The 27,231-nt window shown below is 48.5% G+C and overlaps 11 protein-coding genes across 11 annotated transcripts; 7 read left to right on the top strand and 4 right to left on the bottom strand.

Annotated features, from left to right (window-relative positions):
* The first annotated feature begins 66 nt into the window (after positions 1-66).
* Positions 67-1,587, top strand: BGW36DRAFT_373514 (3-oxoacyl-reductase). The gene is made up of 4 exons (XM_046215586.1): positions 67-372; positions 438-469; positions 531-861; positions 928-1,587. The coding sequence occupies exons 1-4, from the start codon at positions 248-250 to the stop codon at positions 1,382-1,384; spliced, it is 945 nt and encodes a 314-aa protein (XP_046073848.1). The 5' UTR covers positions 67-247; the 3' UTR covers positions 1,385-1,587.
* Position 1,588: 1 nt separating this feature from the next.
* BGW36DRAFT_373512 (putative TBC domain protein) lies at positions 1,589-5,590 on the top strand. The gene has a single exon (XM_046215585.1). It carries the CDS (start codon positions 1,931-1,933, stop codon positions 5,288-5,290), a length of 3,360 nt encoding a protein of 1,119 aa, XP_046073847.1. The 5' UTR covers positions 1,589-1,930; the 3' UTR covers positions 5,291-5,590.
* BGW36DRAFT_373510 (vesicle-associated membrane protein) lies at positions 5,591-6,951 on the top strand. Its single transcript, XM_046215584.1, has 3 exons — positions 5,591-5,624; positions 5,717-5,886; positions 5,971-6,951. The coding sequence occupies exons 2-3, from the start codon at positions 5,849-5,851 to the stop codon at positions 6,707-6,709; spliced, it is 777 nt and encodes a 258-aa protein (XP_046073846.1). The 5' UTR covers positions 5,591-5,624; positions 5,717-5,848; the 3' UTR covers positions 6,710-6,951.
* A 2,452-nt stretch (positions 6,952-9,403) lies between these two features.
* Positions 9,404-11,736, top strand: BGW36DRAFT_291187 (uncharacterized protein; the record flags this gene model as incomplete). The annotated part of the gene is made up of 2 exons (XM_046210823.1): positions 9,404-11,309; positions 11,393-11,736. 2 exons carry the CDS (start codon positions 9,404-9,406, stop codon positions 11,734-11,736), a joined length of 2,250 nt encoding a protein of 749 aa, XP_046073845.1.
* Positions 11,737-11,917: 181 nt separating this feature from the next.
* Positions 11,918-12,775, bottom strand: BGW36DRAFT_123564 (Oligosaccaryltransferase-domain-containing protein). Its single transcript, XM_046209298.1, has 2 exons — positions 12,538-12,775; positions 11,918-12,401 (listed from the first exon to the last, which is right to left on the bottom strand). Exon 2 carries the CDS (start codon positions 12,354-12,356, stop codon positions 12,132-12,134), a length of 225 nt encoding a protein of 74 aa, XP_046073844.1. The 5' UTR covers positions 12,357-12,401; positions 12,538-12,775; the 3' UTR covers positions 11,918-12,131.
* Positions 12,776-13,389: 614 nt separating this feature from the next.
* On the top strand, positions 13,390-15,237 carry BGW36DRAFT_356808 (C6 transcription factor; the record flags this gene model as incomplete). Its single annotated transcript, XM_046213816.1, has 1 exon — positions 13,390-15,237. The coding sequence occupies one exon, from the start codon at positions 13,390-13,392 to the stop codon at positions 15,235-15,237; it is 1,848 nt and encodes a 615-aa protein (XP_046073843.1).
* A 211-nt stretch (positions 15,238-15,448) lies between these two features.
* Positions 15,449-16,373, bottom strand: BGW36DRAFT_123531 (uncharacterized protein). The gene is made up of 2 exons (XM_046209297.1): positions 15,916-16,373; positions 15,449-15,865 (listed from the first exon to the last, which is right to left on the bottom strand). The coding sequence occupies exons 1-2, from the start codon at positions 16,235-16,237 to the stop codon at positions 15,660-15,662; spliced, it is 528 nt and encodes a 175-aa protein (XP_046073842.1). The 5' UTR covers positions 16,238-16,373; the 3' UTR covers positions 15,449-15,659.
* A 149-nt stretch (positions 16,374-16,522) lies between these two features.
* BGW36DRAFT_373498 (uncharacterized protein) lies at positions 16,523-18,239 on the bottom strand. Its single transcript, XM_046215583.1, has 3 exons — positions 17,296-18,239; positions 17,113-17,238; positions 16,523-17,052 (listed from the first exon to the last, which is right to left on the bottom strand). The coding sequence occupies exons 1-3, from the start codon at positions 18,229-18,231 to the stop codon at positions 16,939-16,941; spliced, it is 1,176 nt and encodes a 391-aa protein (XP_046073841.1). The 5' UTR covers positions 18,232-18,239; the 3' UTR covers positions 16,523-16,938.
* A 530-nt stretch (positions 18,240-18,769) lies between these two features.
* On the top strand, positions 18,770-19,941 carry BGW36DRAFT_272586 (putative oxidoreductase; the record flags this gene model as incomplete). Its single annotated transcript, XM_046210160.1, has 2 exons — positions 18,770-19,370; positions 19,439-19,941. Coding segments are annotated over 2 exons (1,104 nt in total), but the record flags the coding sequence as incomplete, so codon positions are not given.
* An 87-nt stretch (positions 19,942-20,028) lies between these two features.
* Positions 20,029-22,937, bottom strand: BGW36DRAFT_373497 (uncharacterized protein). The gene has a single exon (XM_046215582.1). It carries the CDS (start codon positions 22,660-22,662, stop codon positions 20,146-20,148), a length of 2,517 nt encoding a protein of 838 aa, XP_046073839.1. The 5' UTR covers positions 22,663-22,937; the 3' UTR covers positions 20,029-20,145.
* A 1,783-nt stretch (positions 22,938-24,720) lies between these two features.
* BGW36DRAFT_373495 (uncharacterized protein) lies at positions 24,721-26,601 on the top strand. Its single transcript, XM_046215581.1, has 8 exons — positions 24,721-24,755; positions 24,822-24,941; positions 25,102-25,216; positions 25,278-25,728; positions 25,779-25,947; positions 25,997-26,270; positions 26,331-26,430; positions 26,491-26,601. Exons 3-8 carry the CDS (start codon positions 25,213-25,215, stop codon positions 26,540-26,542), a joined length of 1,050 nt encoding a protein of 349 aa, XP_046073838.1. The 5' UTR covers positions 24,721-24,755; positions 24,822-24,941; positions 25,102-25,212; the 3' UTR covers positions 26,543-26,601.
* Positions 26,602-27,231: the final 630 nt, after the last annotated feature.

The following is a 27,231-nucleotide window of genomic DNA, read 5'->3' as shown; positions in this document are numbered from 1 at the left end:
AACAATTATATTGGTGGAAGGGGAAGGTCTCAAGCCTTAGCGCCCGCCAGGTGTGAGCACTGCACAGCCTCGGCTCTCACTGCTCAGTCCGGGGTATACCTCGGTGTTACCATTAACATTACCGCCGGCAGAACATGGACAAACGATCCTTACTTGGACCTCACTGAACCTGCCATCGAAACATTATCGACTTCGAGCTCGTCTTTTAATTTTCAACAAGTCAAAACCTGGAGCATCACATAGCGCAATGACAGCGGCCGCAAAGCGACGCCTTCAGGCGCTCAGCCAGCAACTCGTCGAAGGTATCCCGGATGCTGGTACATTTGAGGATATTCCACGAATTCGCACGGTTGCTTCAGATTCAGTTGGGCCGTAAGTTGGCCCCAACTTATTTCGATCTTGGGCTCGATATACGTTCCGCTAACAAACGCACTTAGGAGAGTGAAGGATAAAGTGGCAATCGTAACAGGTATTTGGATAGCGTTGAGGCAGCCGTCGCTACATGCATATTGACTTGATAATCCGAAAAGGCGCGAATTCTCCGATCGGCATTGGACGAGCGAGCGCACATCAATATGCTCACAATGGTGCCAAGGCTGTATACTTGTGTGACTACGACGAAACATATCTCCCCACGCATAAACGAGAAATCGAGTCGCTTTATCCCGGTGTGGATGTGCATATACGGCAATTCGATGCGGGCGACGCAGCCTCTGTCAAGGCAGTCGTAGATGATGCGATTGCGCGTTATGGACGATTAGATATCATGTTCGCCAACGCTGGTATTATTGGCACACCGACGATTTTTACCGCGATAGAGCCGGAGGATTTCATGAATACACTACGAACTAATACACTCGGGTTCGTTGCAGTCTAACAGTGTCTGACGAAGGGAAATTGAGCTGACAAGACGGCGTCTGCCGATAGTGTCTTTCTGGCCGTCAAATACGCTGCGCCAGCCATGCAAATCACGTCTGAAGCGAAACCGTTCCCTGGCGGATCTATCATCTGTACTGCATCCGTCGCAGGCATCCGCTCTAATGCAGGTTCTACCGACTACTCAGCATCCAAGGCCGCTGTGATCAACATTGCCCAAACTACGTGCTACCAGCTCTCTGGCACGGGCGTGCGCGTCAACGCCATCTGCCCGGGCGTTATCGAGACCGGGATGACCAAGGTCATGTATGATGCTGCTCGTTCTCGGGGCACACAGAGAAAGATCGGCCAACTCAACCCGCTGCAGAGAGGAGCAGTGTCAGATGAAGTCGCCCGGGTTGCGCTTTTCCTCGGCAGCGACGAGAGCAGCTATATGAACGGACAGGCGGTGACTGTGTGCGGCGGGCTCAGCGCTGGACATCCATTTGTTCCTGGAAAGTTGGGTTGATCTAAGCCATGTTGATGTGTATATAAGAGCTTAGCTTTGTTTCGTACAAAATGTTGAAATTCATCAAGCTGCTGCTGGGATTTGTTATAATTGTCATTGATTAGTATTGCTAGTACTGCCAGGATTGTATAGCTTCTTGTTGTTGTTGCTGTGTGGGGATGGACATGTGACCTGCAGCTGGCACGTCATGGTTTCCCTCTGCATGCGAAGTTTAATTAAATTGGGCCGACAACAACACCACAACGACCAAGGCCAACTATTTTCTTGCGAACACTCACTCTGGGACCACCAACGTGTAGCATCTAGTATTAGCCAAAACAACGCATCGCCGCTCTCTACTTTTCGCCGGCGCACTCATGTCTTATGTCCATCCCTGCGCCTCGCATTCCACCACACATTCTAGCCTCTTCTCCCCCAATCCCCGACTCATCTCGTTCTTTGTTGCAGTCAACTCCATACTCTAGCCCGATCCCACACTTGGCGCTCTCATGAAGTCTTCAGGCCTCGCCGCTCATTCGTATCACCGCGAACACGTTCAGACAGGCCATGGCGGATTCGATATCCGCCACGCCGCAACGACGCTCCTCATCGCGGGCCTCCTCATCCTCTCGCAGAAGCCAGAAGGTTAACATCACTAGCAACAACAAACCCGGCCGGCCAAAGCAAGCCAAGCGTCTTTCTGGACTATCGACCGCCTCGTCAAACACTGCAACAACCGCTGATCTGACCTCGTTTCCTTCTCTGTCGCCCGATGACTCCGCCGAGGGCCTTCGCAGTCACCAAGCCTTGAATCATGGCTCCAATCAAATACTGTCAGCAGAGCCCGATGATATAGAAGATATCTCTTTCGATGCGAGACGTGACCGAAGAGCAGCTTTGGATAGACTCACGTCGACATTGTCACAAGGGTCTGGTCGCGCCGCCTTGTTTGACGACTCATTTCTGACGATGGACGTTCCTGGAGCACTACACTTGGCTGACGCTGCGCACATAGAACTGCTATTGGAGCGAAGCGGTGCTGTCGCCGTGGTGAGACAATATGCCCGTGACCTTGCGATTAGAGACGCGGAAATTTCGAAACTACGGCGGAGGGCCGATATGCGAGAGAGGGAGCTTAAGAAAATGCTTCGCGAGGCGGGAGTTTCGAGCCAGGATATCGAAAGGCGTCTATATGAGCTAGAAAACCCGTCGTCTTCGAAAGCCGAGTCCATTGTTGAGGATGTCAACGAGTCGTCCTCCAAGCTGCCGCTTCTAAAATCTAGCATCAATGGTCTCATGGACCAGGCTATGCTGGATCCCGTTGGGGAGGACGAATCAGACAACGCTGATCTACAAGCGACTCTGCGGCCGCACCGCAACGACAGTGACTCCAAATCAGGTACCTCTAGTATTGACTCTGGCACCCAGCGGAAACAGGGAACAGTGCGTATGTGGCAAGACTACATCTTTGGAAGCACCAACGCCAGCCGCAAGACCAGTCGCGCTAGCAGTGTAATATCTGACATTGATGATCTCGACGAAGCCACGGGCCGTACACAGCTATCCGGAAATCCTACTTCTGGGCGCCGGAAGGGACTTGATGAAAAGCTTTTTCAACCTCCGGACAGCCGTTCCACATCGTCAGGGAGAATCACAGATCCTAAAAATGGCGATGCTTCGAGTATACAATCACGGAGATCCTCGAGATCCGTCGCTTCATGGACGGTCAAGCTATTTGCAGGCGGTTCCCAGACCAAAGATTTGCCTGGTCCTTCGAATAACGACCGCAGCAGGGCCTCTTCACTAGGCCAAGATAAGCTCAAAAATAACGCAAGAAATGCTACCAGCTCATCTGTGAAAGGCAGCCTTTCTGCTGTCGCCGCTCTGAAGCGCATCAACAGTTATAGCGGCTCCAATACCTTACCGGGTACTTCTTCTGCACAAATAGGTACCAGCAAGGCTCCTCAACGCCGAGTGACGGGTGTCAGCTCACCACATGGGTCGAATGCAGACCGCAGTGATAGTACCGCAGTCACAAATCTCGGTCCTGTTGAGATGGATGCAATTTTGCCAATGGAGTCTCGGCCGCCGACACTCACTGGAATCTATGGTAATTACCAGTCTGGTGAGCTGCTCACAGACCGCTTCGGCTTCATCTATGACCAGCGTCGCAAAAAACGGCAAAGGGAAGCAGTCAATCTTAAGAAAAAGGCCAATCGAACTAGTATGGCAGAGACTATCAACAGCTATCGCAGTGAAGATCCAACCGACGACGACGATGGAACCCCGGAGCAGCAGCAAGATGGCGGACTTCCCCCGGACTACTCTGGAACTCCAATATCTATAGAGGAGGCCGGCAATGATGGCCCGATAACGAGACGGTGGCAGGACTATCTACGAATTGCCACAAGACCAACAGAACTTTTATCTCACACTCCTTCGACAGCCCCTATTATTGGTGTTAATACGTCAGACAGGCTTCCGAAGAAGCAAGGTTCTTCAGTTGCTCTTGATAAAGATGGGGCCCTTTCTGTCAGCTCAAGTTCACAGCCTACGGCTTCAACCTCTACCATTGTGGCTGATAACCCAGAGTTTTCCAATGCAGCTGCCCGTCAAACCACAACTACAATCATGACTTCGAACGAACAAGAACCGGTGAAGATGCTTTTGGAGCAACTTACAGAGCTCCATGATGCTCTCCAACGGGAAAGAACCACGAAATGGAGCGAGTTTCTTCGCAAGGTTCGTGCCGAGCGTCGTCGAGAAGGAGAAGTGGCCGCAGCCATGGATCCAGATCGAGCAAATTTGTCCCTTAGCATGCCGGAAGCTACACTCGCCGATGGTGAAGTTGTGGGTATCGCAGGCCTAGGCAACAAGGGCAAAGTCGGCCGGAACAAGTGGCGTGAGTTTCGGTCACTGGTGCTTTCGGGTATCCCCGTCGCCCATAGACCAAAAATCTGGGCTGAGTGCAGTGGTGCTTCAGCGATGCGCATTCCTGGCTATTACGACGATCTTGTAAAGGGGGTCAGTGCAGTGGATGTTGATCCCACAATAGTAGCTCAGATCGATATGGACATCCACCGAACTCTGACCGACAACGTATTCTTCCGCAAAGGCCCTGGTGTGGCAAAACTACGTGATGTTCTGCTGGCCTATTCGCGTCGCAACTCTGAGGTAGGATACTGCCAAGGAATGAACCTCATCGCTGCATCCCTACTTTTGATCATGCCGACGGCAGAGGACGCTTTCTGGATTATGACATCGATGATCGAAAACATACTGCCTCAGCATTACTATGATCATGGCCTTCTCGCCTCTAGAGCTGACCAGCAGGTCCTGCGTCAGTACATCACAGAAGTTCTCCCCAAATTATCCACCCATTTAGATGAGCTTGGTATTGAATTGGAGGCGTTAACCTTCCAGTGGTTCTTATCCATATTTACAGACTGTCTGTCTGCGGAAGCACTATATCGTGTGTGGGATGTAGTACTTTGTCTCAATGTTACAAGCACAATTCACAACGGCACCCCTGGTGGCACCAATACTGCGGTCAGTCGCGAAAAAGGTTCCTCAGCCAATGGAAATGACACAACGAAGGATGTCGAAGCTGAAGCGGCAGCGAGTGGAGGTGGTAGCACGTTTTTGTTCCAAGTCGCTCTCGCTTTACTCAAGCTTAATGAGCAGCAGCTGCTCACTACTTGTTCCACTCCTGCTGCAGTCTACACTTATGTGAATCATCAAATGACGAACCATGCTATTAGCATTGATGGTCTTATACAAGCGAGTGAGGCCCTAAGGAATGTCGTTCATAAAGAAGATGTTGTGGCCAGACGCGCCGCCGCGCTACGCCATATGAAAAATAACAGATACTCGTATCAAAACTCCGAAAGTGGGGACATTATCGATGCTCACGCAGGAGAGACATGAATACCAGCTATACTATTCTTTTCTTCAATTTTCGCAACACTGACTTTTTTCTACCTGTTTTTGGTTTGATGCACCAGGCGGCAGTTTTTTGTTTCGTTCATTTTCGTTCAGACATGAAAGCACAGATCAAGCATACAGAGATACCCACTCCTTCTAATATAGATTTGTTTTGTTTTTTTATGCATTGGTGTTTGCATGGAGCATATTGACGGGGTTCGAGGCATGCCTGATGAAGCATTTGAGCTACCGATGATGAGATTGAAAACTTGGCTTTTAGGATGGAGTGACCCTTTTAGATCTAAATTCGAAATTTTATAGTATTTTGTAATATTTTGTAAGTTCTGGTCCCTGACTGGGACTACTCCAGACTCCGAGACCGATGATATAAACCACGTGACCGGCCTCTAGCTGACACCGACGTCACAGGCATCCACGCGTTTAGCAAGGCTTCAAATACCGACTACAGCCTCCTCTACAAATACAGCACGTTCTTACAGAGGAAGTACATGAATCACAGCTGAACGGAGACCTGCAGTTGAAATATACAGACAGACAAAAATGGCGTCGTCTTCGAGGCCAGCCAGCTCCCTCCTATAGTGAGTTAGATCCGTCATACGACATCTCAACCGCTCTTGGGATCAACCTTTTCGATTGAAAGCTGACTTCATATCTTTCATTAGCTCTTGTATAGCGCATGGGACTACAATACTTGCCGAACATTCATCTCCTGGAGCCTCCTCCACATCAGCTTCTTCCCTTGCCTCGATTATTCTTCCCAAAATCTCCCACGACAAACCCCAAAAGCTCACCTACACACACGATCGCCTTTTTGTACACTACATCGCAGACTCCCCATCTGGTCGCTATGAAGATGGCAACAACCAGCAAGAAATCACCTCACATTCTTCTCTGAGCTACCTTGTCGTGGCTACTGCCGAACAAGGACGACGCATCCCGTTTGCGTTCTTGCTGGAAATGAAACGGAAGTTCTTGACCGCTTATCCGCCTTCTACAACTGAATTTTCGGCTCTACCTGCGTATGGGTGTGCTGCATATAATGCAGAACTGCGCGCGCTTCTTCAACAATACAATACAGCGCCACCTTCTGATTCTCTCGCGTCCGCTCGGAAGGAAATTGACAACGTGCGAGACATCATGACGGAGAATATCGAAAGAGTCCTTGAGCGAGGCGAGAGAATTGATTTATTGGTTGACAAGACAGACCGCCTTGGCGGCAGTGCGCATGATTTCAGAATGCGCTCGCGAGGGCTCCGGAGGAGGATGTGGTGGAAGAACATCAAGGTGATGGTGTTGCTGGTAATTGTGATTGTGTTTTTGATATACTTGTTTGTTGGGATGGGTTGTGGACTGCCTGCATGGGGGAAATGTGTCGGCGGCGGGAATAAGAGTGAGGAATGAGCATAGCATCAGTCTAACTATCTTCACCAATCTTCACTCGATCCGAGACCAGGACGCGAGGGAGGTGATTGGATATCCAGCTTTCCTAGTATATTTTGGAGTACCCTTGTAACTCACAGTTCGGTATTTTCTCTTTTGCAACGATTTTGAAGGACAGGAAGGGCAGTTTTTGCATGGCGTGATGGTGTGAACTGTTATTCATTTATTTAGTGATTTGCTTATGGAAACAGAGAAGAACATTGGCTCAGTAATTAATGCTCAATATGGGACATAATAATTATAACAGCTAGCGGTGTGATACGTATGTAACTCACTATCAAACCCGCACTGTCATCGATCGAATCTCGGTGCGAGTCTGCAGGCAAGTCGCAGAACCTGGCCAGAATTTCCTTTGTATGTAAAATGGAAATTGGTCAAGTTCTGGACCTTCCTCTACGCCAGTCGTATACCTCAAAAACCATGAACAAATGGGTTAATGCGGAGATAACCTGGCGCCTTTGAAGCTACGTTGAAGAAGAGGCGAGAGAGCACCAACAGAAAGTTGGGTCGAATTATTGTTGTAGAATTGAATTGACTTGGCTGTAGCAAGCGTATTAACTATCCCTGCTTGAACAGTTAACTAGATTGAGATAGATGAATCTTCACTGCATTTCGCCAATAAAGACACTAAACGATTATGCCTTGAGAGCGGTATTGCACGACTGATGTTCCAGCCTTTGCCCTAACAGTCCTTGCTGTAGCGCTGCACCTGACATAGCCATTGCAATTGTAGCGGGAAAGCATATTATAGTGGCAGGGCAGCTAACAAAGCGTCGAATCAAGCACTGTGGAGAGACTGTGCAGAGTGTTGTAAGTGTAGGGTAGAGTAAACAGTGTGCGGTCGCAGCGACGGTTCACGCCTTTTGTATGTGCGTCACATGACCGCGCCTATCCGGATGGGGATGTATTGGGTGGAGACTTGGAGGGATTCCAGCACGCCGTCGTTATCCCTGAGGCGTGTTTCTATCCATGACAGGCGGCGGGAGGACTGTTGCATAGCAGGACTCGAGTCGCAGACATTTTGTCTACCGGGGTCTGCGGTATCTTGCGAAACAAGCCCTGTTTCCCCGCTCATCGTTGCGCAGTCATCGGCGAACCTTTGCACCGAGGTTGACCATCTGGAGGACGCTATTATATGACTTTGCAGAAGAAGAATGGGCTACGCTTTCACCTATGCCGACGATGTCATCATATTCGAACTTCTACAACTCATACCGATATGGAAAGGACGACAGCAGCAGGAAAGAGAACTTGAATAATCAATATGCCAGCAGCCGCCAGCCCATCCACCCCCCTCGCGGATATATGGAAGCGAATTACAACTGGAATAGCCAAGGTGCTTTAGCTGCCACATCGACAAGTCACAGCAATCAAGAGCTTGATAGTTCGAGGGTATATTCTGCTGCTGGTAACGGTGTATATCCGCATTCTCAAGATTATTCTTCGTATTCCGGAGGTTTGTCAAATTCTATGAACCCCTATAATCAAACCACAGGGCCGCAGGGGAAGAGTCTGGAAAGCTCAGGGCTTAATAGTCTGGTATACGCGCCTGCAATAGAGTCGACGGTTCACAAAGATTCTAACCGGCCAGTGTACAACACGACAAGACAAGACCGCAAAGATTCCTATCAAGCTCTGTCCGCACCAGTCTCCCTCAATTACTCGCCTCAGATATCAAATCAGGCCCTAGATGTAGCCGGTCGAACAACGAGCGGCTATAATCGGCAACCTCAGAGATCGCCCTTGTCACCGCCTGGTCCAACGCCACAACACCAGAATCAACCGGTATCCAGTGGTACGGCACGACAACAACCCGCTAAAGCCCCTGAAACTTCCCAAACAGAGCGACAGCCATCGCCGCGAGCGAACTCCAAAGCACGGCGTCAGCAGTTTCCTAACAAAAGAACTCCTCCAACTTTACATTCTTTGGTAAACGCCGCCTCAAATATATCCTCAGTTTCACATCAATCCAACGGACACAATTCTCTCAGTACAATAATGACAGGATCTAATGCTGAGAATACGTTGCGTCCGAGTACTCCCCCCACTATGACGAACAGATACTCAAATGGACAATCTGGTGCTGGCACAGAACCTATATCTCCGCCGAAAGTTCAATTCATAAACCCTAACGAACTTTATAACGAACAATATGTACTTGCACAAGAGCGTGCCAGAGCGGTAGAAGTAGAAGCAGCAGAAGTGAGGCGACAGCAGGAGACAGAAGCCCAGACCCAGACTGACGCTGCAACTAGGGCTGCGGAAGAAGCGGCGGCTGATACCACGTCTGCCGGCCCGAAACAGAAGCCTTCTAAACGAAAGGCACCTAGGAAGAAAGCAGCGGACAAAGCCCTCGCACCTGAGCCAGACCCTCTTGACGGCGAAGATGGTATGGCCCTTGAAATGCGAATGATGCTGGAAAAACTCAAGGGAATGCGAGCCAAAGATCCATCTTTGTTCTCTAAACTATGGGATGATTTCAAAAAGACCCCTACGGAAAGTCAACAAGGCTCTAGTTCCCAGGAGAACAAAGGCCAGAAAGGCCAAAATTCGAAGTCATTGATAACAGAACCTGACTCTGCAGCAGCCACAACTAAAACTCCAGGCTCAGCAAGAAAAAATAAAGGCATATCATTGACTGGTGTGATTGATGGTATGCCAGATCTTGGAAAATTCCCTGCATTGCGGCGTAGGAGGAAGGATAAGCGCGAAGACCAACAGACTCCCAATAAAGAGAGTAGCACTACATCCGTTACTCAAGTTAATGTCAATTCGATGCTCAATCAGCCATCCGACCAGCCGCAGCATTATACTTCTGACAAACTTGCTGCCCAGGATGCGACATGGCCTGCAGCGACTCAACAGAAACTGGCTCAAGCCGCATCAGAGTATCTCAGCAAGGACCCTACGAACGATAAGGGGCAATGTTCTTCTGATTCTTTGATGCTACTATTACGAAACAACCCTACGTATCCAGATCTATGTGCACAATTGGAATCTCGAGGATTTGTTCTAGATAGACAAGCCCTGGCCAGATCTCTTCTCGCAGCGGTACCGGCGCTTATCAGTAACAACACTGCTTCGCAAGAGCCAAAGAATGGGGAAGCGAATGGCAGCTTGACTTCTCAACAAGTGCAAAACTCGGATCCTGGAGCCATAGAATCTATGGCGCTACAAGCTACAAAACCAGCTCCATCGTCTGCAGAAAAGGCTGCTTCGAAGCCCCAACCAAAGAAAAATCCCGCACATCCAAAGTCTCCTCGAATAGAAAACATGCCACAGCTTTCTACAGCAGATGTTCTATTTCTCGACGCGAATGGTGGCTCGGCTTCTATGTCCATAGCGGACTTGGGGACAAATGCGTCCGCCCTGCCTAAGAACAAACCTGCATCGTTACGAAAATCCCTAGCACAGCCTATTCCCCCGCCAGTGCTTGGGCCAAAACAAGAGAAGGCGAGGAAGCGACTGTTTTCTGAGATTGTCGACCTATCGTTGCTGAGCAGTGACGAAGACGATGAAGCAGATGAACAGGAAGAACTAAGTGACGAAGAGACGGGTTCCCGCCTCTCTAAACAGGCTAGAATAGATCACGCCTCCATTGAACATGGCGGCTCCTCTGGCTTTGACCAGCCCAGCATAGACATTGGTGCACCCTCTCCCCGTCCATTTGAATCGGAGCGATCCAAATCCCCTACCGATTCGCACATGGATGAGCCAGAGATCGACTTTAACCCGGACGACGAGTTCTGCATCAGATCTATCAAAGCTTTTAAGAAGATCGCCAAGCCGATAGAACCTTCAGCGGCTTTGGAACGAGTTTACTACAATCCCAAATCAGTGGCGCGAGATATCTTAATCACGGCTGGACGGCACCCGTCGGAGCGTCCGCTGAACTACCACCTGATAAAATTCCCGGACATATTTGCGGGGATTGGCAGCAAGACCGACCTGGGGACGTTTCGCTGGGACCTGGTCGACCCAGGGGGACCGGCCATGCCTGTTGTCGAGCTGGAAGACATCCTGGCCGAGCCTCCGCGTGTTCCTCGCAAACGGCGCCGCGATAGGCAGTCACGTGAGAACACTGATAAGGAGGGCCCCGCCTCGGACGCGCCTCACACTGAACTTGGTCCTGACTCTCTGTCTGTTACTACGACACCGCTAGTTCGAAAGACGATGACTGGCACGCCCACTTCGGGGCCAGGGTCTGGTCGTCGCGGTCGGCCGCCCGGGTCGAAGAACAAGAATCCAACCAAGGCGACTCTGAAAGCAGCCGCAAGGAGCGCTCAAGTTGCTGCCCCCGCTCGTCTCCCCATCCCAGATGCGCCGTATCCGATCTTTACATGTGAGTGGGCTACGTGTCCCGCGCAACTCCATGATGTTCATACGCTCGAGCGCCATGTCGACAAGGCGCACGTCCCTGGACAGACGCGTTGTCAGTGGAGCCGCTGCCCGAACTCGGATACCGAGTACGATGGTGAAGACCTCAAAAAGCATCTGCATCAGGCGCATGTCCAAGCACTGGCATGGAAATACGGGGATGGACCGTCTGTGAACGGCACCGGTGAGAAAGCGAGCACCTCGCAGGTTGTTATTGCATTGTCATGAACCATTATTGAAACCGGGGATTTGTTTTTCTCGTATTAGATATTCAGCTTGACCGATACCTAAACGCTAATGGATCGATCATCACTCCGGATGCGAATAAAGCCGGAGAAAGCGATTCCCTTATTTTCCCCGTCGAACCGACGCCGATCCGTGCCTTCAACAAATTGCGTGGCAATGACATGCCGACACAGAAAGCACAGGAGGTACTCTTAGCAGTCCGAAGGCGCCGCAAGCAAGTTGGTATCGGGCTTGAGCAGCAGGGATGCGAATTCTCCAATCCAACACGCAACAAGGTATTCGTAAACGACGAGGAGGTTTACCAGGTGGTGACGGATGACGAGGAGGATGCGGATGATTGGTTCCAACAAGGTGACTCGTCGTAATCAGACGAAAGCAACAAGATTCTTTAGCATGGTCATGGGATTAGCCGGATACCTGGCGTTTCAACTGGGAGCTAGCGTGCTTGCTCTTCTTATGTGGAGAAGCATTATTTTTCTTTACTTGGGCTTTAGTCTGTAGCGATATATAATCTTCATCTCCTGAAATATTACACGGAACAAGCGTAACAAGAGCACGAAACCCAAGAGCAAGACCGGTAGATGTTAATACAAGCATAAATTAATTCATCGAAAAGCGCACAATCTTCTGAAGGTCCATATACATTCGCGTAGCGACTTGTCCCTGCCAATTTCCTCCTGAAATACTAATAAAACAACATGTCTTCTTCCAGTCCAGTGTATGATGCATGCGAGTTCGAAAGAGGCCAAAACATAATAATCTACCGCGGTTTCACTTTGGAAGCCACAGCAGCGCCAGGTGTAAACGCAACGGGGTCGGCACCCACAGGGATCTTCTTCGACGCCGCAGTATCTGTTGTGCTATCGGGCGAAGGCTCTGCCTCGGTTTTGGCGTTGATCTCGAGGAAGTGGTAGAGGACGATGAGGAGCATGGCGACGGAGCCGAGGAAAATGGCGAGACTAAAAAGATCGTCGTCGGAAATCATGGCTGCTTGTTCGGTTTGAGATATAACGCGGAGGGGAGGAGGAGGCTGTGGTTCGCGGTTGTTAGCTGCAGGTGTTCAGTGTTCAGTGTTCATTGTTCAATGTTGGATAGGTCTGGCCAGCTTGCAGTTCGCCAAGCATTGGCCAAGTCAATTGACGGGGGTAGAAAAGGAGCGACCGGACCTGGAAGAGCTGGGCAGCAAGACGGATGTGTTCTACCAGCAGTAGTCGTCTATCAACATCTGAATGGGAGCTGTTATTGCATGGATGGACCCAATGTGGTTCACTGATGGATGGTGCAGCACCAACTTGCAAGACGACTAGCACTACTACTAAGAGCGGACGCGCGGCCAATCAGCGGCTATCTACATACCGACATACCGATCACCGAGTATAGAAGCAAATAAATACTCGAAAAAAGGGCCAAGGTGAATTAATGATATACCATACGTGTTGCATAGTCATCTGATTATATAGGTGTACATATACACATAAAATTGCTAATCACGTGAAATACATGTATCTATGTGATGGCTGATGCGCTGATTGGCCCGGCGCTTGCTGTCAATGTAAGCTAAGACTACCTTCCACCACCGCCACCACATGCACCTGCTAACGCATTTGTCCTCCAATATTTCTCCCTCTCCTCCCTATTCTCTATCGCAACCGTAGCTCTCGCGCGGCTTTCTGCATTTCTGTCTCTGTTTTGCGCCCTGCTCCCTCCTCTCTCTTCCCCCATCGAGACGCGAACCGGATACCCGCCGCTCTTGCTTGCGAGCCCCTCTTTTGTTGCAAACTCCTTCTCAATTGCAACAGCACACTATCCATCGGCTATCATCTGCTCTGCAGTTGCTGCCAATTGCGTTACTGCGGCGGTCCTGGTAACGCTGGCGATCCGCTGCGCCGTCTGACTCTCGATCAGATCTATCGATCCCCGATCAAATCATCAAATCACTGCCGACTCATGATCCAACACCGTCGCCGTTTAGATTATCGTCTGCCCCACTCACCGCTGCTAAGCTCGCTGTCACCACCATGAACCCCCGCCCCTTTGCGTATTCCTTTGACACAAGCCCTCTCGGTAATGCAGGCAACGACGGGCCCAATTCTAGCAATGGAAATGTAAATGGCAACATCAACAGCTCCAGCGCCAGCACCAGCACCAGCACCAGCACCAACCCCAATACCACTACAGTCGGGAGGGCCAATGCTCCCCCAAAGAGCTCGAACCCATCGCCACTGGCCTGCCTGACCTGCCGCCAAAAGCATCTCAAATGCGATGGCCAGCAGCCTGTGTGCGGACGGTGTATGTCCGGCCAGCTGACCTGCGAATACACGCCTTCTCGAAGAGGTTACAAAGGGCCATCGAAGAAGCGGCGCGCCGATCCCCCTCCAACAGACCTACACACTACGCCCGATCCGCGACTGTTTCCCCTTGATGCGCCCAAAACATCCGACTGGCATCTCCCTGGCACCGTCGGCCCTCTTTCTTCGCAATCTACGCCACCAGATATAGGGACAACCTCCGTCTCGTTGGGATTCCATCACGCTCTTACGGCTAGGTCACCTCTGACCCCGGAGTCTTCATCGACCCTGGGAACTGATGGCTATCTGGTCGATGTCTACTACTCACACTTTCACTCCGCCCACCCGATTCTTCCGCCTTTGCACATGCTTTACCATTACCATCCACCACAATACCTCGAACGGGTGATTAAGTTCATTGGCACTCACTTCACCACTGCCGCTTCCCCCGAGACATATCGCCCCAATGTGGTAGTCGACGTCACAGACGCAGAGCCGGGGGTAGAAAAGGTGCAGGCTCTACTACTGCTGACTATTGTTCTTCATTCGCGCAACGAGCGTCAAGAGGCCGGCGCGCTGCTGGCTCAGGCCATGGATTTAGCTTACGAACTTGGCATTCACCTCAGATCATTCGCTGAAACAATGGCGGAAGGCGATCCCATCCGGGAAGAAAGTTTTCGACGAACGTGGTGGGAGCTCTTTGTTATCGAGGGCATGTTGACTGCCTTGGGAGCCAGGGCTACCTTTACAGCCAGCACTGTCCCGCTCGAAGTTCCGCTTCCTTGTGAAGAACGGATCTACCAGGATGGTCTGTACCCCCCGGCTTCCCCGCCCACAATTGCACAGTTTGACGACCGTGTCTTTGCCGATGAGGATTTCGACTTCTCGTCTTACTCTTACCGCATTGAAGCTGTGCGTATCCTAGGCCGGGTCGTGTCACTCTCCGAAACACCCAATGGCCACCAAGAGATGGTGGAGTCAGTCGATGCCAGGATCGCCTCTTGGTTTCATCATCTTCCCGAGTCCAAATCGGAGCTGATGCTCGCGGACGGGACCGTTGATGAGATGATGTTTCAGGCTAAGATGGTTATTAATGGCGCATCAATTTACCTGCATTTTCCACGTTCCGATCTTCTCTCGTCCCCAGCCGTGGCTGCAGAGGTCATCTGCGGGCATTCGGGCATATGTCTCATGCCGGCGTTTTCGCACCACTCTCATGCCATGAAGGCCGTCAAAGCCGCGAGCGAGATATCAAACTTGGCAGCAATCCGCATTCCCGAGACCAAACACACTCCGTTTTTCATCTGCGCGCTGGTGCTCAGCTCCATCGTGCAACTTGCCGCGTACTCGGTCAAAGCTGGACAAATGCCCGACCCTCGGCGGGATCGGCTGTCTCTCACGGTGGGTGTTTTCAAGTCCCTGGGCAGAACCTGGGCGATTTCGCAGACGGTCAACCGGCAGATTAAAGCAGTAGCCCGCGACGTGCTGGACATTGGCATGCGGCCGGCACCAGACCCGGTCGACTTCATCACATTCCTAGACGGACAATTCTGGCTGCCGAATCCGCAGGTCGCATAGCGCACTAGATTGATTTAGTGGATGAACATATAACGAAAGTTTGGCGTTACATTGTTATTATTATTATTATTATTATTATTATTTTCTTCTTCTTCTTCTTATTATATATTTACTATCGGATGGTGTGCATGGGTCCGCTCAGAAACGAAGCTATACATATTTTTTCCCCTTGAAATATTATTAGACTTTCCCCCCAAAGCCAGTGGCGTGTGCAGATGCTCACTCTTCTCCGCGGCAAACAGTGTGAGTGGTGTGTTTTCCGTGCTTTTATGGGTCTTATCGCCTGCGAAAGGGCTGTCTGTAGGGAGAGCCTGAGCCGATGAGGGGAACAGAATGCTAATTTTGCTCCTTATCTCTGGGAATGCAAATTTCCCCGCACAGCGCCTTGGCCTCAGCCTAGAACTCTGCTGCTGCTATTATTATTACGAGAGCGTCTCCCTGCCCTGCATCGCCGAATTCTCCCTCCACACACAGCCTTTGCTCGTCTTGCAGGCCAGAGCCCCTGTGCCTGACGTTTCGCCAGCATCACATGAGCATTTGAACACTGATTCATCCAGGGCCAACTCCAAAGGCCACCCCCAACGATTCAACATCACAATGTGCAGAAAGGCAACTTGCTCAACTTGCCGTACGCCCCTTGCTCGTACACCAAACAGGGACATGCTAACGCGCCCATTGAATTATAGAAAAAACCACCTGGTGGGGATGCGGCCTTCATGTCCCCATGGTATTCGAGTCTGTTCCAGAGGCTGAATGGTGTGTTTGTGCACCCAAGGTCGAAAAGGAGGGGAAGGAGTATCCGCCGAAAGGATCTGCCGCGAACTGAGCTGTATTCCTGGACTTTCGCATTATCAACAACCGGAGGATGTACAACATTCAACAGAGGTGCTGAAGTCAAGGGGTGAGACGATGTGCTTGGTTTTATCGGTGGCTCCTCTCTCCCTCTCTCTGTGGTTTCTCCTGTTTTTGAGCAAGGTGTTTGTTTTGTGCAGTTTCTCATTCTGAGTTGGACATTCGGAATTTCATCGACTTGATTTCGGTGCAGCGGTGGAGGCAGAATTCGTTCTTCGCTTTTATCATGCTTTGCTAGCGATATACCAGTTAACGATATCGGGAATTTACTTTTGCCAGTTACATGTAGTCGTCACAATGTCAGTGGAGGAAGCCTCGGCCGCTCTTTTCTGAGATATCCCTGTGTTGATGATATTAGCCGCAATTTTGTACCGTTACTATTACTTCTGCTATTTGAGAATAACAAATACTCTGCATTTTGCTAATCGAGACCCAGCATTGTGGCCATCCAAACCAACATCCCCAATTCGTCCAATTCATTACACCATCTTGCCACCGCACCAGCTGTAGAAGACAATGAAGAAGGGAAAGAAGATAAAAGGCAATCGAACTCTGGTGTCTCTTGAACAGCACTAACCAGGTCTTTGATCGCCAGGACTTGTTCACCGGAACCAGAAGAAAAGAAAGAGCAAGTCTTGTTGGTAATGCAGCATTTATATCTTCTAATCCACTCACTATTGTTCGCATAAGGATCCCAGAGGTCTCTTTGACAAGGAAGAGGACAATTTCCAAACCCGCATGAATTGTTATAGTAATTTGATATTAATTCAATCCCGTACAGCAAACAGAAAGTTCTATGCAATGTTATTTCATTAATCTCGAGTAATACAAATATCATCGGGATAGTAATCACCTCCTTGTGCTTTCTCTCAGCACCCAGGTTGACCGCAAGCCGTCAGAGTCCGGGGAGGAATTTGGGGTTGATTTGTAGTCGATGATTGTGTGTAACGTCTTGGCCATGGTCTTCAAAGATGTTAGCTAAATATACACGTATGATCGTGTTAATTGAATTTCAGTACATACAATACAGTTTTCAACGAAGCATGGTATATCGTCACCGAAGGCACATACATCGATAAATTGTAACAACGTATAGATCGCCGACGCTTGGAGAGCCGACAGAAGTGTATATGCATCATAACCCCAATGCTTGGACGAGTTAGTATTGGAATCAATATAATCATAGAATGGAGATTGTAGACATGCTTCGTTATACATCCGACGATGTTCAGCATTAATGGTCCTCCAGACAAATGCTGTACTCGTACTGGTCTTTGTGAAGAACATTTGTACGAGACTTGCACAGATTGCTAGAGACTCCGGTAGACAAGTATGAGTGCCTTTGGATACGCATTCCTCTTGCGATCTCTCTTGTAATACACATTGCGGATGAATGAATGGAGGCAGCGGGTGGCCACCAATCATCTTCTGTGGATACGAAGTTAGCTTGCCCAACAGAATCCTGCGCGTGAGAATCCTGGTTGCTGAGGTCGAAGTATGTGTCTGTGTACTCTTTGACGGAGGCCCACTTTGATGCGGTTTTTGTTGAGGACTTAATATGGAGTAGTTAGACCCTGTCAAATCGATACTCTCACTATCAAGGACAGTGTTGTTGTCATCGATGGGAATTTGAGAGGACTGGAAATCATCCGACCCTAATAGTGGGCCCATCAGCTGTGGCTCGGTGTTCTGTTGTCCTTGCCATTGAAAAATTGACGATGGTGTATCTACGATGGGGTTGGAGGTCGTATTCAATGGAACTTCGAGCATGGAATTCACGTCCGGGAATCCATTAACCGCCTCCGTTATAAACGCAGCTTCTTCCTGATAGGAAATTTCACACCGGCCATCGGCAGCATCTTCAACGAAACATGAAGCTGTGCCTTGGGCAGATGAGGACACTGGAATAGTATCTTGGAAGGAAGATGAGACAGCCGGACGGCTTTTTGTTTGTGACGAAGTTGTTGAAGTTGAATTCTCAAAAGGCCGAATATAAGCTGGCCTATCCCTTGCTACATGCCGCCTCAGCATCGAGCCTACATAGTGGCAGGAAAGCTGGCGTTCTGCACACCGAGCACATGGTGCAGCGAGGGAACAGCGTGCTTTGGCAAGACGACATTGCTGACAGGCCTTTCTGCGCATATTCCATATGGACTTGCTATGAAAATAGAAGAAGAGAAAAAAAGAGCAGGGCAAATGTCATGCTAGACATCTGATTTGTAAGCTCCAACCTGCAATGTCCGCGGAGTTTCGACCAATCACGGAGGTCTACGCAGGTCGGGTTGTCAACACAGAGCCAGTTTGGACGTCGACATCATCATAGGTGATTTCCTAGTCGAGCCAGCCATAGGAACTGGACGATTTAGCGTGTTCGTGTTTTACCAGACTTGACGCTGACGTTGGCCTCGACTGTATAACGAGGCGGAGTTTGAGCCAATCAGATATACACCCGCTCCTCACCAATCACATCACGGGAACCCTCAGACAGCAAGAGCAGTGTTTACTTCCTATTTCCAAATGATGATCTCCCATATTTCCCATAAGCTCCGAGGGTAAACTATCGCACTAGGGATGGGCATAAGTAGACTTCAATCCCGGTATCAAATGCTGCAGCCTACTCTTCTCCTTGATCATAAAACCCGAACTGGCCTGATATCATTGCGAGATTTGGAAATCGAATATGGCTCCCATTCGTGTTGGCCTGATTGGTCTTTCTTCCAGCCACACCAGTGGACAAGGAGTCGGCGTCTGGGCAAGCGTTGCGCATCTTCCTCATTTACTGTCTTCACCAATATACGAGATTGTCGCCCTTTCAAACTCATCTGTGGAGGCTGCCCAGAAAGCCATACTTCATTACAAATTGCCTGCCGAAACCAAAGCATACGGCAGTCCTGAAGATTTGGCCAACGACCCCGATGTGGATCTCGTTGTAGTCTGCGTTGTTGTCATGAAGCATTTCGAGCTCCTTAAACCAGCTCTATTAGCTAAAAAGGATGTTTTTGTTGAATGGCCCCTGGGGTCAAGCTTGGCTCAGGCAGAGGAGCTGACATCACTTGCGAGAAAGAATGGCGTGAAAACAATCGTCGGCTTGCAATCCCGAGCAGATTCACTTGTTAACAAAGTGAAAGAAGTCATAAGTCAAGGGAAAATCGGAAAAGTCGTCAGTTCTTATGCCATTGGTTCTACAAGCGCCGTTCCAAGCGACTTTTGGTTTGAGGGCGGCGAATATTATCTGGACTTTAAGTCTGGAGGAAATTTGTTCACGATTCATTTCGGACATTGTGAGTAATTATCGATTGATATACAATTTCTTCTCCATACCAGTTTAGTACTGACTTTTAAATGATAGTTCTTGATTCTTTTACCGACGTCCTGGGTGAATTTGCAGATGTACAGTCTATCCTCAAAAACACAATCCCAACACTTCCGATCCTGGGTGCAGATGGCCAAGTCAAAGATCCCAAGTACCCAAAGACTGCCCCAGACCATATAGTTATCCAAGGAACCCTCAAAAGCGGTGCCATAGCTTCGCTGAGTTATCGAACAGTGAAGTCAACCGCTGATGGTATTGGCATTAACTGGATTATATCTGGTACTAAAGGAGAGATTCAGATCACCACGCCAGAGTCAAACTGGCAGATGTCAGATCCAAAACGAAAACTGCGACTCAGGGTCGGAAACGAAGGGCCAGTTGAAATTGATTTCTTACGGAGGGAAGAGAAAGACTCTATCCTGACCGACCGCAGGTCTATCAATGTTGCTGCCATGTATGAGGCATTTGCTATAGACGACGAAGCACACTATGCAACATTTGACTCAGCTTTGAGAACACACATACTTTTGGAAGAGATTGTTCAGAAATCTGGGTTTGGAAAGTGAACAAATGAAGGGAGGATAAAGCCAGGACAGAATTATAGAAATCATAATATTATTTTGTCATGATTTTGCTAAGTATACCCTAGTTTTAAGGTACTAGTTGTGTATTATGTGTATGAAAAACAAGAAAAAGCTAGCCCACACCTGCGAGTTCCATCATAATCCGTGAAGCCTGTAGAATTAATTTTTGTCCGAGGCGCCAACTGTGTCATTATCATTATCATCGTCATCGTCGTCATCATAATCCTCTAAGTAAAAGTCGTTATCGCTCTCCAATGTATCAATATCAAAGTCAATGTCGTGATCCTTTCCACTGACAGTACCCGATTGTTCACCTTTGATGTCCATACCTCGAACTTCCTCGACTAGTTCAAATGTAGACGAGCCCGTCGAGAACGCAGAACGAACTGTTGTGGCATAACTGTCTGTCGCTTCATGCGAAGCCCGATGAACCGTGCTCACTGCCTCATCCGGATCAATGCTATCGAATGAGCTACCCATTGAATCCCCAGCCTCCGATGGTGCTGAATACCCGGTATGAATCGATGGACCGGCGGTTGAGAAACCACCAGCTTCAATCATGGGAACATCGTTATCGATAAAGACGCCTCCAGTCCCGTCGTCATTACCGCCAGCCCACAAGGGTAAGAATTTGAATTCGTCTTCACTGAGACTAATGAGTGTATCGACTGTGTGAAATTGCACTCCATCATTCACCGGGCCTATTGAATTGGGGGCAGCGATGATACCACTTGCAACTACCCCGAGATAAAATCCAATATCTGCCTCACATCTGTCTGTATCAAAGTAAATAACAGCATCTTCTTCCAATAATCGCTGGTTGGAATAATTCCGCGTGCTCAAATTGGCCCAGTGTAGAGAATCGAAGCCATTCGCTAATGTGTGAAAGTTGTCCAGTGAGAGTTGCACATCAGCAGGGGAGATGTATGGAATAGTTGCACACTCTTGATCCTTGAAGCTGGGGAGCTCAGGCGCCATATCCTTAAGAGAGGAGTATCGTAGAAGGACTTTTGCAATATCCATTCCACCCAGGAAAGATACAGAGCTATTGAGTGATTTCCAAAAGGTTCGGGTCAAAATTCGACAAATATATGGCATATCAGCTATAGCGGTCTGATGTTTCAAACCAGGGTAGTTGTCTTGTGTAGCGATATGATACTCGAAGTCGATGTCTGGCACTCTCTGCCGCTGCAAGACCTCGCAAATCCGACTACGCACACAATCTTTAAAGAAGCTGATAAGGTTATTGATAACCGGTTCGTGGCTCGGTGTAACTGGCCCTTTGATGTGTTTTCGAATTATTATCTCTAACCATCCCATTTGATTACCAGCAAGTTGGATGAAGGTATTTAGAATACGGTCTAGAAAGACTTTGCTTGCGTATTCGATCCGCTGAAGCTCTGTATCATCGAGTGACTCGCGGGTGCGACCGTACATGGTTTGAGCCACACGCCTAGGAATCAAGCCATTCATAGACAAATTCAGAAGGGATAAAGCCTCTTCACCAACGAGAATGGCAAAAGAACTTTGACACAACTGGGTATTTTTTAAACCGCAGGCCATCCGGTAGGCTAACTCGGGGTTGACTTCTACGAACAGTGGATTATTGCCCTCATACAACCAGGCCACGATGTGATCGCCGATAAGTGGGTTCTCCACAATACCAAGAAGTTTTGCGAGTGCAAAAAAAGTCCACATTTTAGGCGCGGAGTCAAGTTCTGGGTCTAGTTCTTCGAGGGAATGTAGAATACGTTCAAGACAAGTTCGGTGGCGGATAGGCGAGTAGTCGAGAGGGAGGCCGGGTATCCTTTTCATCATCGGCGGCATGTCTTCTTCATCAATATCTGCTGATTTTTTCGTAGACTGAGCAGGCGGTTCTGAGCGTAAAGTTGGTAAATTTCCTTCCCAATTCAAGATTCGGCGGGGCGATCTGGGTCGCTTTTTGACCTTATTGTCTTTTTCCTTCCCATTCCCTTTGCCTTGAGTGCTACCCTTTTTGCTCCCCTTTCCAGACGGAGAAGTTGTCGTCGAGGGTTCGACCTTTGGAGACTCAACTTCAATCACTTCAAGCCATTCTACTTCATCTTTTCCACTGACGCAGATTGATGGAAGCCTCCAACCGGGCTGATACTGTGCCCATTTCCTTACGCCCATTGGACATGAAAGCTCGGTCATATATACAACCGCATCGTCACCCTCTAAGGCGGGGGTAAGATCAATGACGTGTTTAATGGATGGGGGCATATTTTGTGTTAGTCCGTAGCGTCGTCGGGCTCGTGCCTGTCTGCGTGGTTCGAAAAGTCCCTTCAGGACGGGGGACCCGGTGCTGAGCAGTTTCTGGCTGTGTATGCGGTGAGGGATGATGTTATTATTTGCCTGCGAGAGTGGAAACCAGCGATGCTTTGTTTGTTCAGTGGCGGCGGCATCGATGTAAACCAGCGTGTCAGCCTTGTCGTCAGAAAACAGTAGCAGTGGCATCCGCAGATTCGACATGAGCTTATCTGTATGCCGGGGAAGCGACGAGAAGGACTTGTCGGTGGTGAAGATACCCGTTAACGGAGAGGCCACTTTCTCATGACAAGCATCGACGTTGGCAGCCGTCTCATTGTTGTTTTCCTGCAGCGAGGCGAGGATTTCGGCCATTTCGCCGCGGCCGATTGAAGCTTGAGGGTCCATCTCTCTGTGTTACGGTCTTCAGTAGCCGCAGAACAATACTCCAGATGCTTATAAGAGTCTGCTGTTATATAACGACCTTTGTCGCAGCACCTCGTCACAACGGAACAAGAGCAGGCAAAGTATCAGAAAGCGACTGGACTGGTGTGGTCGGTGGAAGTCAAGTCAAGTCAAGCCATTCTGACCAAATAGTTAAACCAGGCTGTCATGGAGCCAGCCTTGTTGACAATGCTCAATAACTAGTACGTAACGCCATCTCACGAGGCTCATTGGCAAGAGCCTGCTTAGATAAGTGGTGGCTGTGTTGCTGCCTGGCTGCTTGAATGTAGCAGCCTGGCGGGACGCCGATCGCGCGTCATGTGATTCCATCATTATTCTCTACACCTCCATCGAAATGCATATCAGCATTCGAATTGTTGGTGGTGCGAGTCTACTCTTAACGTCACGACCCCATATTTGCGATGTCGGAAACAACTTTCCGTCAATTGTCGCGCTGATTGGGCTTGAGAGTCTGCTATGACGGAACTCTTGTGTAGCTAATTATATATACTTTGGTTCTATATCATAAATTAAGGTGTGTATTGCCTGTGGATGGACGCTTTCAGACTTAGCAAAAGGTACCATCTATACTGCAACCCTGACTTGTACTTGAAAATCTGCAATGGCGACTCAAAGGATTGCGGAGTATTTCGTAGCTTTAGGAAGGTTGGAACTTTGGTCAGTAGAGCCGTTCGACATCTGTTCTCTGTTAGATCTTGCATTCTGTATATTCTGTGTTAAGACTGACTTATGACATGATTGTAATAGCTTCTATTTGTGTTATTTAAAGAAAGAGCTAGAGAATCTTGACTGCTAGATTTATTCTATTCTGAACAAGATTAGAGGCTTACTTTATATCTACTTTACTGTGATGAGGGCAGGGCAATAAATAAATGCCCCTACTCCAGTTGCCTAGCACGGCGCTAACGTTTAAGTTATTAGCAAAGTTAAATGCCTCTACTAGTACGGGCATTTTGCATTGGTGATAGAAACCGTGCGGTTCGGCAGAACACCCCCTGAACCGAACCGAAACCGCACCGAATGACACTCTGACAGTGATGTTATTAATAAATAAGTTTTGGGGTTGAATAATGCTTTAAGCTGAGTAGTAAGTTTCTGACTCTCTACCACCAGCCAGATAGAGTTGAGTCAGTTCTGATAAATTTCCAGGTAGGAACATATCACAGACAATGGAAGACGCTCAGATGTTGCTTGTTCTGGCCCTATTGGAGCATTGGTAGGTGAGGCAAAAGGTTGACTAGGATTTTGTGAACTTTGACCTTGTGTAACACCTCGTGCGTTCTTCATAGGCTTGTAAATTGTTCTGAGTTGGCTCTGATGGGTTTAATTGCCCTGATGCAAGCCTCGGTAGAGAGCACAGCATCAGTTTGGGATTCGATTGCTGTGGGAGCAGGATAGGGTGCAGTGAATCCATGGACTATCACATCTGAGGGCAAACTGGGTCCCAAGGCTGTCAAGCAGTCCTTGGTCATATATTCACTCGAGTTTGGGTTCACCAGGAGAATGTTGATTAGTCGAGAATTGGATGATCCAGACACCCTTGGTAAGGTGACATCGGCGTGATGGGTGGCCATTGTCGTTCTCAGAGGGCCAGGTTCTCGGAATAAGAATCTCAATTCAAACGTCGTTCGTATTCCTTCTACCTCAGATCAATACAAGTGAGCTAGCGGGGTCCTTATCCATGCCCGATACTTGCGACTGTTATCGGTGGACCCAACTAGAGTCGAAATCCGAGGAAGTTGGGGGGTTTTACCCCGAATTCTCCTGTCAACCGATAAGGTGAAACTGGTTTCTTCATAAAAATTATTATTATTATTCAGTAAATGAAAACCCTATTTTCACCTATAATCTTCATTCAAGACCATAATTGGCCGTTTTTGACGCAACAACAAGGAGAAAATTAGGTTGGATTATATGATGGGAGAAAAAGCGGGACCTCCTTTTCATTGGATCACTTTTCGACACGCACCCCGGGAAGCTCTAGCAAAAACATTCAATCTTCTCTATTATGATGACTACCGATTTTAAGCCAGGAGGTCAGTATTTATATAAACCTTGTCCTTCTTTAAACCGTCACTGATCAGTGGTTCCTCATTCATTAGTGACCACGGCGGCCCAAGAGTCTTTAGTTCAAGATGAAGAAAAGAGGTCGCCAATGCTTGGTAATAACTCCAGTATAACAAGCACTATACGAGCATTAGTGTTCTGATTTTCATGATATCGTAAGTAATACTCGCGGGTTGACAGTATTTGTGTCGCGAGGTGAAACTGCGTTTCTACTCCAACTTCATTGCTTGGGGTGCTGTGAGTGGAGCCTTGATGAACCGGCAAGATCAACACATTCCGATAGGTGAAATAGACAAGTAACCTCGAGAAATTTAGCGTCATGTCAACAGCTACTGGCTTTTTCAAAGACCCGACGCCATCAAAGTGTTATCATCTTTTCACCTCTGAGGAGAATTGTGCCTAGAACGCGGATAGTTCCACCACATAATGTGTAAGAGAAGATACTCACTCATCAATGAGAGAAATTTTTAATGACAACATTAATGAAATAGCGTTCTATGTCGTCGTCGGTGCTGGCGTCGTAGGGCTTACTACTGCGCTGGAACTGAAAGACCGCTACCCGACTGCAAATGTTGCCATCGCAGCTAAGTATTTACCGGGCGATTCATTTGCAGACTACGCGTCTAACTGGGGAGGTGCAAATTGGTTTCCGGCCTCGGCAGACAATGGCCGACAAGAGAAATGGGACTCTATCACCTATAAGAAGTTTAAACAGCTTTCTAGGGTGAGACCAGACTCAGGTGTCAAGGCCATGAATATTCGATTCCATTATGACCGACCGATCGAAGAGGTTGGGATCATCACGCCTTCCACGGGGAAACTCTGGTTTGAGGATCTTGTTGGGGGGTTAAAGCCAATTGAGAAGGTTGAACTTCCCGATGGCGCAGCTTTTGGGTTTGAGATGGCTTCATTTGTTCTTGATGTTCAGCGATATCTTCCCTGGTATGACTGGTTTCCCCACTGGCAATCAAGCTCATGACTGAGAGCTGTAGGTTACAGATGGAAGCTTACTCTCGTGGAATTGAAATCCGTCGAAAGATATTCACCGACATTCGTGAGGTCTTCAATCTGTACCCAGAGGCATCCGCGGTGTTCAATTGCACTGGATTAGGGTCCCTTACACTTGGTGGCGTCGAGGACAAAATGCTATATCCTGCAAGAGTATGTCTTTCCTACTGGCTTATCATGACAGGTCTCACAGCCGGCTTAGGGTCAAATTATGCTCGCTGAAGGTCCAAAAGAACCAATTCCCACGATGTACTTCCAAGCTCCACATCGGGATGCAGATGCAACCCATATCTTTCCACGGGGCAAAGATGGAATGGGCGGCGTGATCTTGGGCGGATGTCGGGAAAAGGACAAATGGAATGGAGAAGTCGATTTGGAATTTGCAGAGGTCATTAAGCGAAAATGCTGCGCCCTAGTTCCCCAGCTTGGAAAGCCCGAAAATCTCAAGATCATCAAGCACGGCGTCGGGCTTCGTCGTATGTATCCTGTATTCTTGCACATCGCATGAAATTTTCCCGTCGCTAATTTCTTTATAGCCAGCCGAAAAGGTGGTGCGAGGGTCGAACGTGAGTACATTGATGGCAAGCTTGTCATCCATAATTACGGAGCCGGTGGTACTGGATTTCAAGCATCTTGGTAAGTTTTCCGATGGATATGAAAGAGAATAATATACGAATATATAGCTGACAGCAACAGGGGTCTGGCCCTGGAAGCCGTCGACTTGATTCCCGAACGAGCTCGGCTATAAATCTTTTCACGGTTCACTTTGTAGCCTCCGGTTTCCTGGGTTATGCAATCAAAAGCTGCTTTATTCTATTTTTTTTTTTTAGATCTAATCCTTTTGGTATTATTTGAGATTATATGATAGCGAAACGACTTGATCTGCATCGCACCTAGTTATACTTGAAAAGATTCCAAGCATACAATTGTCCAGGTACGTTACGTTACACCTTGGGAGTTTAAACATTCCTCCTCTCCTTCTAGTTTCAGAACCCTTCCAAGTTCATGTCTATGGATCATGTTATATTAGAATCATTTTTTGCTTGGGGGGTATCTCATATCGCCTCCGTCTTCATTTTCTATTCTAGTAGCCAAATCTTTTGGCCATTAGGATTTCCACTTGCCACGAACCCATCACGGGGCATTCGTAACTTCTCTATATGAAGATAGTGTTGCCATACAGGAGTGGATAGAGAGTAATCAAGGTGGCAAATCCCCAGACCGGCTGTACGAAGTCGACCAAGTCTTGAGCAATCAATCATGTTGGAGAATCTCCTCAAAACAACAATCTTTTTCAAATCCGAGTCAAAGCTGTCAAAACAAGCGACTTGAAAAGCTTTGTGACCACTGTGGAGAATGCCATTTTTGAATTTCATAGATATAAATGAGAATACACTACATAGAGACTGTTGACAACTATACAACCATCAATCAGTC

Source organism: Talaromyces proteolyticus, assembly GCF_021365285.1.
Source record: "Talaromyces proteolyticus strain PMI_201 chromosome Unknown BGW36scaffold_4, whole genome shotgun sequence".
Lineage (NCBI taxonomy): Eukaryota > Fungi > Ascomycota > Eurotiomycetes > Eurotiales > Trichocomaceae > Talaromyces > Talaromyces proteolyticus.
This window is presented reverse-complemented; position numbering and strand designations above follow the sequence as displayed.

What these genes read in the sequence shown, in the direction of transcription:
- BGW36DRAFT_373514 (XM_046215586.1), top strand. Translation starts at nt 248, where the DNA reads ATGACAGCGGCCGCAAAGCGACGCCTTCAGGCGCTCAGCCAGCAACTC. An exon ending in GCTTCAGATTCAGTTGGGCC is followed by an intron (nt 373 to 437) that starts GTAAGTTGGCCC and finishes AAACGCACTTAG; the next exon opens with GAGAGTGAAGGATAAAGTGG. An exon ending in TAAAGTGGCAATCGTAACAG is followed by an intron (nt 470 to 530) that starts GTATTTGGATAG and finishes TAATCCGAAAAG; the next exon opens with GCGCGAATTCTCCGATCGGC.
- BGW36DRAFT_373512 (XM_046215585.1), top strand. Translation starts at nt 1,931, where the DNA reads ATGGCGGATTCGATATCCGCCACGCCGCAACGACGCTCCTCATCGCGG.
- BGW36DRAFT_373510 (XM_046215584.1), top strand. Translation starts at nt 5,849, where the DNA reads ATGGCGTCGTCTTCGAGGCCAGCCAGCTCCCTCCTATA. An exon ending in CCAGCCAGCTCCCTCCTATA is followed by an intron (nt 5,887 to 5,970) that starts GTGAGTTAGATC and finishes ATCTTTCATTAG; the next exon opens with CTCTTGTATAGCGCATGGGA.
- BGW36DRAFT_123564 (XM_046209298.1), bottom strand. Translation starts at nt 12,356, where the DNA reads ATGATTTCCGACGACGATCTTTTTAGTCTCGCCATTTTCCTCGGCTCC.
- BGW36DRAFT_123531 (XM_046209297.1), bottom strand. Translation starts at nt 16,237, where the DNA reads ATGAGAAACTGCACAAAACAAACACCTTGCTCAAAAACAGGAGAAACC. An exon ending in AGGTGGTTTTTTCTATAATT is followed by an intron (nt 15,866 to 15,915) that starts CAATGGGCGCGT and finishes CAAGGGGCGTAC; the next exon opens with GGCAAGTTGAGCAAGTTGCC.
- BGW36DRAFT_373498 (XM_046215583.1), bottom strand. Translation starts at nt 18,231, where the DNA reads ATGCGCAGAAAGGCCTGTCAGCAATGTCGTCTTGCCAAAGCACGCTGT. An exon ending in ATCGTCGGATGTATAACGAA is followed by an intron (nt 17,239 to 17,295) that starts GCATGTCTACAA and finishes AACTCGTCCAAG; the next exon opens with CATTGGGGTTATGATGCATA. An exon ending in GCTTCGTTGAAAACTGTATT is followed by an intron (nt 17,053 to 17,112) that starts GTATGTACTGAA and finishes ACATCTTTGAAG; the next exon opens with ACCATGGCCAAGACGTTACA.
- BGW36DRAFT_373497 (XM_046215582.1), bottom strand. Translation starts at nt 22,662, where the DNA reads ATGGACCCTCAAGCTTCAATCGGCCGCGGCGAAATGGCCGAAATCCTC.
- BGW36DRAFT_373495 (XM_046215581.1), top strand. An exon ending in GCACGGCGTCGGGCTTCGTC is followed by an intron (nt 26,271 to 26,330) that starts GTATGTATCCTG and finishes ATTTCTTTATAG; the next exon opens with CCAGCCGAAAAGGTGGTGCG. An exon ending in ACTGGATTTCAAGCATCTTG is followed by an intron (nt 26,431 to 26,490) that starts GTAAGTTTTCCG and finishes TGACAGCAACAG; the next exon opens with GGGTCTGGCCCTGGAAGCCG.